This window comes from Melitaea cinxia, chromosome 4, assembly GCF_905220565.1.
Source record: "Melitaea cinxia chromosome 4, ilMelCinx1.1, whole genome shotgun sequence".
NCBI lineage: Eukaryota > Metazoa > Arthropoda > Insecta > Lepidoptera > Nymphalidae > Melitaea > Melitaea cinxia.
In genome coordinates, this window is record NC_059397.1 from 13,237,917 (window position 1) to 13,249,049 (window position 11,133).

General features: G+C 33.0%; 1 protein-coding gene across 1 annotated transcript; it reads left to right on the forward strand.

Moving 5' to 3' along the window:
- Positions 1-2,415: 2,415 nt before the first annotated feature.
- LOC123670413 lies at positions 2,416-6,477 on the forward strand. Its single transcript, XM_045603909.1, has one exon. The coding sequence runs from the start codon at positions 2,584-2,586 to the stop codon at positions 6,475-6,477; it is 3,894 nt and encodes a 1,297-aa protein (XP_045459865.1). The 5' UTR covers positions 2,416-2,583.
- Positions 6,478-11,133: the final 4,656 nt, after the last annotated feature.

Genomic DNA, 11,133 nt, shown 5'->3' on the forward strand with positions numbered 1-11,133 from the left:
ATGAAATATATTGAAGAGATACAATGACTATGTACTACAGAGAAATTAGTAAGGCAACACCAGCACGACATATTGCATAGCGTTAACGTGGTGAAGAGATGTATATTTTATATGAGTTTTACATTTGTGTGATAAATAAATGTTTTGACCTGTAGATTTACCCGCGCAAGTTTTACCCTGTTTACTATTTGATTAGACTAACAATTGTCTTATTTGAGTCCCGGATGTTTTAGTATTTTTAACTTGAAAGCGCAATTAAGTGACGACGCGTTGGCGCAGCGCTGGCTGTTGCGCTGGCGGTCGTGGGTTCGATCTCAGATCACGACAGACATTTTTATTGGCCATGTAGATGTTTGTCGTTGTCTGGGTGTTTTTGTGTTATATCTGTTTCCGAACGCCCGACACAGAAGAAAATCCTACTGGGGGCCGTTGAGTGTGAAGCGTTTATTATTGATTTATTAATTAATTCATGTATTCGTGTGTATATTAATTAATAATATTTTTGTGTTTGTATTGTTTATTATTATATATTTATATTATTGTTTATTATATATTTATATTATTGTTTATTATATATAGGTACATGCTATGAATTCATTCAATTACAGAAGTAGAGTGTTTTTAGATAAACTGGCCAATTAAGTCTTAAACTAATATTTTTATAAAATATTTTCACGTTTCAAGTGATTCGTTAAAATTTTCTTTTGTAGATGTTTAAAAAACTCTAAAATAAATTCAAGGTATTTCTTGCTTCAACTCGTAAAACTTGAAATCTAATTGAAAGCCGATGCAAGAAACGAAGGCTAGCTAAAAAAACACAAACAGAATGAGGACTTTTTTGCATCGCTGACGCCCGTCTGGTATCGCAAGCATTTTAATTATCTTTCGATATACGAGGGTATAAGTAAAAACGCCTCACAATGAGAAAATAATAGCGACCGGATTAGCATTCCGTTCTTGAGTGCTTGCGAAGGAAAATAAATTATATTAATTTTTATATGGTTCCTTTACATAAAACCCTATAGAATCTTAAACATTTTTTAAATTCCGTACCTAAAGGGTCAGTCTAAAACCTTTTAATAAGCTTCCTTTGCGTAGGTATACGTCTGTGTATAAACACTGTATATATAGAGGGCTACTGTTTTAGTATATAATTTTTAGATTGGAAAACAATTATTATAATGAATTTTATTTGATAAATTACATAAAAGTAACCGAAATATTTAATGAAGTTTCTTCACAAAATAAGCAAACAGTGATCATATAGTTCACAAAATCAGAGATAACATGATACGTCTACACTAACCTTAAAATCATTTCGTTAAATCCTTTGCAAACTTCTCATCAAGTAGAGTTCTAACGAGATAAAGGCCGAGAGCATTAAAATTAACTTTTCCATTTTACCGGCCTCTTTAAACCTCTTACTGTAATCCCGAATACGTCCATGGATTTTGAGCATCGTTTAACATTTTACTGGACTTGTTCCACGGAAGTTTGATAGTTTGTTCGTTAGTTACTATCGTAACTACTCGTCGAATTGTGCTTTGTAATATTTTAATAATATAGTAAAAGTAAAGTTTGGCTCAATTTTTGTTTCCTTTTTTCGGTTTGAATTCTCTAATATATTTAGAGCTTCGTCTCATTAATGAATATAAAAGCTATATAATTTGTTAATCGATAAAGGTTATAGTGTATATTATTTTATTTTAATTCATAGGAGTAGAGCATTATTTATAAACCTTATCCATGCCAGCATGGAAATTTACTACACACGAAGTGTTAAAACGCAACTAACATTATGTATCTCTAATGTGAATGTCTAAATGTAAAATAGTAATTATAACGAAACTTGTATATCTACTTGCGTCGAAAGATAATACAGAAATTTTCTTAACGTCATTTCGTTTATAAAATCATAATAAAGTTGACAAGTTTTATTGGCTTTTTACGCTTCTTATTACTGTTGTTTTTACTCATAAAGTACGCGTAGACGTGTTTCGAAGTCGTTGTGAAAACGCGGAGCTTAGTTTGTATTACATCTATACTAATATTATAAAGAGGTAAAGCTTATAACTTTGTTTGTATGTAGGGGGTAATCTCCACAAATACTGATCCGATCATTAAAATTCTTTCACTAAAAGAAAGCTACATTATTCAGGAGTGATATAGGCTATATTTTATTGTTATGAAACAAAAAAAAAACAGTGAAAAATAATGGTATATATGTGAATTAAGTCGGAGATGTGCGAGCAAGACGAAAACTTTACTAAATATTTGCATCACAAAAATAATTAACGTCAAACGAAGTGGATACGGGTCGGTTAGTAGTACATCATAAAATAGAAGCTACAAAATAAATAATCTAATCTTATATCTACAAAATAATAATAATAATAATAATAATAATAACCCCCCCAAGGGACCACCTTGCCGTGGTGGGGGGGCTTAAGGAAGGCTTGAACAAATTGTCATTAACATCTTGACCATACCCTACCTCGTTGAAGTAGCAGGCACAAATACCATACAAAGACACCAACACCTAGACACACCTTTCCAACCAACGGTCCCGACAACCCGTTCAATATGGAGACACGATCAATGAAGAAACGTAAAGGGCCGCTTCCCGGGGGCAATCGCCGGGGCACACCTGGAGCTGGCGCTGGGTGTTTCAGCATGCGAACCGCCAGCGGTGAGGAGCTGAACAGGCGGGCTCCCACCGGGTCATCCGAAAATGCTACAGCCGATGCTGACAGACTGACTGACAGGACAACTTCAACAGAACCCTATAGTCCAAGTACCATCTCATATACACCATCAATTCCCTCCTCACCCCTTTCAAACAGAGATTCACCCACACCGACCTTGGATGTTGCGCGGGAGGCAAGTGCCTTTTTACCCACGTCCACCAAAGCCGGTAAACCGAGAGTGCGCATGAAATGGAGTAAAGAAGTAAACCTATTTATCATGCGCACCTACTACTACATCACTAAATTAGAGACCGACCTAACCACCTACAGAAAACAATTGCACGAACTTTTTTTACGAAAATATCCGGAATTAAACGTCACAGAACAGAGAATCGCAGATCAAAGAAGAGCAATAGTAAAAAACAACCTTTTAAATCAGGAAACTTTAAATATAATTAAAGAAGAAATAAAGTCACAACTAGAAACAGAAAATGAAAATCAAATCTATATTAATAGTAATGTATCAACAAACGATGATATTCAATGTTCTTCTACTCACCCAAAACCCAACACAAGGCACACTTCGCCATCAAACATGTTCACATATAATACTCAGTCAACATGCACATTTTCTAATAACACTCAGACATCCCACATGTCAACACAGACTGAATTTGTTACTATAATGATGGATAACGACATTGATACGGTATTAGACCATAACCTAGGAACGAACACTCAAATAGAAGAAATCTGTGACAAATTCAGGACAGCACTAACACAATATTCAGGAATGGACCCACGAGTCCGACCAAAATTACCTAAACTTAGATACAGTTCTCACCTATTTCAGCTAGTCAATATGTTTAATCAAGATATTCTGTTCCAATTTATTTCCGACGACACAAAACTAACCGACATACATACAATAGTGTATTGCGTAGCCTTAGTTATCTCCGAAGAACTTAACTATAAGGTCACAGAAAATATTAGAAGCACAAGGCCCAAAGACTGTAATAAACCACCATGGCAAATAAGATTAGAAAATGACATAGAAAAACTCAGAGCAGACTGTGGGCGAGTCACACAGTACATAAATAACAATAGATCCCGTAAAATCATTAAGCATGTCAAAAGAATATTTGAAACAAGAAACACACACACTAAACACGAAAATAGGAATACAAAACCGGAAGAGTTCTTAGACACTTTAAAACAAAAGTTAGCACTAAAAGTTCATAGACTTAAAAGATACAAAAAGGCACAGCAAAGGAAAAACGATAACACAATGTTTAGCACAAATGAAAAAACTTTCTACAGAAACTTACACAAACCAAAAATAGACACAGATACAGTAAACAGTCCTATTATGCCCACACAAATACAACTGGAAACTTTTTGGTCAGGCATCTGGGAACAACAAGTACATCACAATGATAAAGCCGATTGGATAACCGAAGAAGAAAATAAATGGAATTCGATTGAAGAAATGGAATTCACAGAAATAACTGAGACAGAAATAAATAACATTACAGCTAGATTGCATAACTGGAAATCACCAGGAATAGATAAAATTCATAACTTTTGGTTCAAAAAATTATTTTCTTTACATAAGATCATTGCTAAAAATTTTACAGATATCATTATTGGTAAACAAAAAATTCCAGATTTCATTGCCACTGGAATAACCTATATGCTGCCTAAATCACAGATTTCTCCACAACCTTCACAATACCGACCTATTACATGCCTACCAACTATATACAAAATCTTAACATCAGCAATAACAACAAAAATCAATAAACATGTTGAACAATATAATATAATAGCGGAAGAACAAAAAGGATGCAGGCGAGGCCACATGGGATGTAAGGAACAGCTAATAATTGATTCTACTATTCACAAACATGCGACTTCAAAAAATAGAAACCTACATTGCACATATATAGATTATAAAAAAGCTTTTGACAGTATCCCACATTCTTGGCTAATTAAAATATTACAAATATACAAAATAAACCCGAAAATAATAAACTTTTTACGTGATATTATGTCCAGATGGAAAACCACACTTTACCTGACCGCGAATCGAACTAACATCACAACTAGAGAAATAATCATTAGAAAGGGGATCTATCAAGGCGATTCCTTGAGTCCTCTGTGGTTTTGCCTAGCCTTAAACCCCCTGTCATATTTGCTGCGTGGTTGTCGGGCCGGATATTGCCTCAAATACGATAAACAAGATACAATAGTCTCTCATCTCATATATATGGATGATATTAAGTTATATGGAAAAACAGAAATGGAAATGCAAAAATTAATAGATACTACAGCACAATTTAGCAAAGATATTAATATGGAATTTGGTTTGGATAAATGTAGAACACTTCACATTAAACGAGGCAAGATACGGCCAGGCCATTATGTAGTTAATGATACCGATATAATTACAGCCATGGAACCCACCGATTTGTATAAATACTTAGGATATAAACAACTTAAAGGATTAGATCACACAGAAATCAAAAACACTTTAACAATAGAATTTAAAAAACGAGTTAATGCTCTTTGTAAAACTAAACTAACAGGCAAACATCTAATTAAGTCTATAAATACATACGCTATCCCAATTCTTACATACTCATTTGGTATAATAAAATGGACAAAAACAGACATAGAACAAATAGAGCGCACGATACGCACCACACTCACTAAACACAATAATCTACACCCAAAATCTGCAATAGAAAGACTTACTATCAAAAGAGAATATGGAGGAAGGGGCCTTATTGATTTGAATCATCTCTGTCAAAAACAAGTCGGCAATTTAAAAGCTTTTTTTCTCTTAAAATCACAGACTAGCGAAATACATAATGCCATAGTTCAAAATGATTTTAACTATACTCCACTAAACTTACACGAAGACATAAGCTCTCTAAATACCGAAAGTAACGATCTTCAAACACAAAAACTAGATAGCTGGAAACGAAAAGTATTACACGGCCGCCATCCTCACGATCTAGAACAACCCCACATAAACACCGCAGCCTCAAACAAATGGCTTAAAATAGGAAACCTATTTCCAGAGACCGAAGGATTTATAATAGCGATACAGGATCAAATAGTCAACACTAAAAACTACAGAAAATTCATAATCAAAGACGCCTCAATACCAAACGATAAATGCCGCAAATGCCACGTTCAACCAGAGACCATCCAACACATTACCGGGGCATGTACAACACTTACACAAACAGATTACACACATAGACATAACCAAGTAGTCAACATAATTCACCAAAAGTTAGCACTAAAACACAAACTCATACATAACACAAACACACCTTATTACAAATATAAGCCACAAACAGTCTTAGAAAACGACACACATAAGCTCTATTTTGATCGCGCAATACTTACAGACAGAACCATCCACTACAATAGACCGGATATAACGCTCCAAGATAAATTAAATAAAATAACCTATCTGATAGATATTGCTGTTCCCAACACTCATAACCTACAAAAAACAATTTCTGAAAAAATCAACAAATATACTGAACTAAAGGAAGAAGTAGCTAGAATTTGGAACCAAAATAAAGTATACATAATCCCAATAGCTCTTTCCACGACAGGTGTTATCCCAAACCATCTGTTACATAGTCTTAAACTACTAGAATTAAACGAAACTCTTTATATCACCTTACAAAAAGCCGCCATTTTAAATACATGCCGAATCGTAAGAAAGTTCTTGCAAATTGACGAACACGAAATCCCACACAACACATAATTTTAACACACCACACGCTGCATTTACTTGGTTTTGACCCGTAAATGCAGAAAAACCAGCCAAAGGCTGAGAAAAAAAATACCGAAAATAATAATAATAATAATAATAATGTATCATAAATTTTATAAATAAACAGAGACACAGTTCTGAGTCAGCTTTAAAAACAAGACCTAATCGCTCTGGCGTTCACGCAACGCCTTTGTTTTTTTTCTTATTGTTGTAATAAAACAATCAGAAAAAAAAATATAGGAATTTATATGAAACAGTTTATTGTACTTGTAGTATATATTTGCATTTGCGTTAACTACATTCTATTTTAACTACGATTGTTAACTTCTAAATTAAAAAGTAGTAACCTACGTCAGATTTGAAGTTAAACCTCAAGAAACACGACTTAAATTCTGCATTATATTCCATCTAGTTGATTTTGCTTACGTGGCGCCAGAACAACAACATACCACAAAAATTATAACAATAATTGTTTCAGCTTTCTTATACGGACAGACAATCTTTAGGAGCGACATGGTTGAGTTCAATCGTACTCTGTAAGTACACTTTAACTAAATATACATTTTAACTTTTCTTTTCTTAAGAAGAGTAGAAAACATTATGGTTTCATTAAACTTTATCATTATTATATATCAATCACAAAGCTAATATACCAGATTGGGCAGCTGCGACACCGACAACGATCATTTATAGTTTGAATAGAGTGACACGGGTCAGGAAGGTTTTGGGTGTTATAAATTAGACCTCGTTTTTTGTGAAGCCGTGGTGTCACGGTCCGTATGACTTTTTGTTGACCCTTTATTGTGAAGTATGTATTTGACGACTAAATGATTATTTTACAAGTTTTTGCGTAAATTTTTCTTTGTGTTCGAATACAGGTTTTTGTATAATGGAATTTGCTTCATTTGTTCATTGTCATTCATTACTTCATTGTCTTTTGAATAACTTGCGATATGTAAAATAATAGTCATCAGCTTGATATTTCTCAATATTTTTTCTTGCTTCTTTCTGTTGGATAATCCGGAAAAGTTCACTATTTATTGATACTCTGTTCTTAATATAAGATAAGCTTTGCTTTGTATATAATTTTGTGTGTGTCAATTACATTACTTTTACCAATGCAAAGTTATCTTTTAGTAAGGTCAATGTAGTAATATTTTGTATTAATTTTCGCATATTAGAGACAAAAAACGATGAAACCGAAAATATTTGACTTCTTAATTTAAAAGTAACTACTGTACAAAACTATCATTGTTATCATAAGTCGACAATTTGAAAAATGTAATACGCTTTTACGATTCTTACAATAATAGAACGATTTCTTAAATCGTTGGCTGCGGAACGACATACAATTTTTATAGAAACCGATAAGTTCAATTGTCCGAAAGGAAGTGGTTGGCTCTTCAAATCTTGGGCTCGACCAATGATGGGATCAAATAAAATAACAATCAATTACAGTGTACTTGATCTTTTTATTTACGTGTATGGAAAGATAGAACTTTTTCTCTTACTTTATTGCGTTCTTTTTTTTCATAATAGGATAGATTAAGCCTGGTAAAGATTTAATATAAATGGTAAGTAAGATGCAGCAATGAAATCCGGTACACGGTAGCGTGTACAGTAAAACTAAAAAAAAAAATGTAATACAAATTTATTTGTGATTCATAAATTAGTATGTAATTTTTTTTAGAAAGAGGACATTTTTATAGATTTTTCGTAAATAGTTTTAAGGTTTATGGTTCAATAGTTCAGAAATTACAGACATTGTAACGAGTTTTGTGCAAAATGATTTGAAAACCTGAATGTTCAAAAATCATTCATGAATAGAGAATCGTTATTCATTATAAGTGCTATAGCAAGTTTTAAATAAAAATCGCAGAAACATCTGTAACAATTCCAATAAGCGAATATTGCTTTAACTCAGAAATTTAATCAAATTTTCTGTTACATTACAGTTTATATTGTTAGTATAATATTCAGTGTACTTTTGTATGAAGGTTTCTTTTTATTACGTTGTAACATATAACGATGAGAATAAAGACTGTCTCATTGAAATAGCGAACAGATTGCCCGGGCCAAACTTTGGCTATTATGACGGACAAAAATAGTTCGTGAAAGTTCGCCATCCTGGGAACTAACGGTTCTCGTTATTGCCTTAGTTTGACAATATTTTGCTGTGGACAAAGATGGGGAAATTCTTGTTATAAAAAGCTATTATATCGTTGACAAATTAGTTGGGCTATTACGTGTATCGTTTCTTTCTTCTATTTTCATATTATACGATGATTCAAACAATTTCGTATCGATTGTCGAAATATTGTTCAGTTCTTGCTTATTCTTTTCCCTTGATTAATAATTAAATATTTTTGTAAATTTCGAAAAAAAAATAAGCTGTATGAGAAAATTAAAATTAATAGATTTTTATTTTTATCATTATATGTTTTTTAAATATCAATTTCCCGTTTTATAGTTTTTTCATCAATTTTACAAATAAAATCAAGCAATTTTCCATTCAAAATTAAATTCTCATTTCATCAGTCTAATATAAGCTGCCATTTCATAGATATGATATCCTATTTAGCTCCTCTTTCCTCTCATCTGGATAGGTTTCATATTTAGTAATGAAGTTCGTCCTGGGACGGTACAAAGGCTGTCAGGAGCAGGGATTGAATCGAACAGGTAAATTAATTTAATGCAATTTTATTTAGTCGCTGAGAGCATGTTGTAGTGACTAAGCTTACGTCATTAATTTTTTAATGATTTATTATTTAGAATTATATTTGTTTAGCAATTTATGTAAATGCAAATGAGTAGCTTATGACATATATAATTTTGGTAATTAAATGAATCATTTGCAAGGAATAGATGCATGCATGTTAAATGTTACGAAACAAAAAATAAATTTCTATATTTATAGTTACACAATCAAAAGTAGTAATCATAACTTTTATTATGCATTTGAAAAATTAATGACAATTTATAAAGATTTCATATTTATCTACGGAACCTTAAAATACCCATGATAAAACATGCTACCACCATCATGGAGGTATGGAATTAATTGATTGGTTATGCGAAAGACGTTTTTTGCTTGTCCTTTTGGGCCCTGACCCCACAGGGTTTATTCACGTACTAATTGAAATTCTAAATATTTCATAGTCGATTTGATGCATGAAAACGCCATGCGTAGAATATGTTAATTTGCCATCTCTTGTTTTATACATGAATGAGTTGTGAACAAATGTGGCCTAATAATATTACTGCGGTTTTTTTTATTAAAAAAAATATAGGTGTTATTTTTATTAAAATATGGAATACCTACTGCTGTTTTATTTTTGCTAAAACATTCTTTTGTGCTATTTTTGAGGTAAAATTTCTTTACGCACGCTTGACGTGGGTTGTAAGCTAGTGAATGGAATGTGTGACGAGAGCGTTACGAAAAATATGATCGGGTGAGATGAACGGAAGTTGAGAGGCAGATATAAGTTAGTGAAGATAGAAAGAGAGAGAGAGAGTAACGTACCTTAAGTTTTACTTCAGTCGGTTGGTCTAAAGCACCCTACGTTCTTTTTTCTTTCCTGTTTTTATAGTAGAAGGATTTTATGAATAAATTTTAATATTTTATGCTTTTATAAATTATTAAACTAATGGTGTACCAGTGTTGGAGCACGTAAATCGACGGTGGATTCAGATCCTTGGTCTTTAAAGGGTATTTACATGATTGCCGTAACCTGTGCAATTTTCAGAAGAGTAAAGTAAAAAACCTTTATGTTATGAAATAAACTAAAAGTGAATAATTCGTACTAAAAGAAACATATCCAAATTTTTCTGGCTAAGTAAATATCGTCATTTTCTGTGAAAAAGATAGGTTTCGGATTCCCCGATGTATCAGCCTGGTCAGGCTTTGAAAGTGAGTCGTTGTAAAGAAAAACAAGGGTTGGGTCTCCTCATCGGCTCGCGGCTCACGATCTCACTTTGTTAAGAAAACACCGCCCGCCCTTTGATGTGCTGAGAGCGATTTTTTAATGCATAACTTGTAAAGAATTATTGATAGCGACGACGGAATCGGTTAATCGATTTTGTTAGTCAAGTTTTTTGTGGCTTTTTCTTGTTTATTTTAAAATTATTTCATTTGGCTTGGTAATAGAGAAATGAGTTACGTTATAGTATTATGCTGAATGATTGATATGTGTACATAAACCCAATGGTAATATCAAAATATTTATTGCAAAGTGTGAAAAGTGATTTGATTGATAGATCGATTCACTATCCTGCCTGTAACATCTTACTGATGGACATAGGCTTTTTTTCTCCATGTAGGAGAAGGATTGAAGCTTAATCCACCTTGTTGGTCCACTGCAAGCTGACGAATATACTACCTACTATGAGAAATTATTGCTGTCTATGACAACAACCGTGACTGACACCTTAACGTGCTCTCCGAGGCAAGATCGGGAAACTCACAAGGATGAATACCCGATCGGAAAGAAATATTTGTACAAATAAAAATATTCATCTCGAGCGGGAATCCAACCCAGAATTCGTCTGTGTTTGAACGGTATACGCACTAATACACCAGAGCGATGTCGAAAAATGTGACTACGGTTTTAGTGTAATAATTAAAATTGCGTGTATTCTAGACGTAAA

Excerpts from the sequence above, each read along its gene's own strand:
- LOC123670413 (XM_045603909.1), top strand. The coding sequence starts at position 2,584 with ATGGAGACACGATCAATGAAGAAACGTAAAGGGCCGCTTCCCGGGGGC.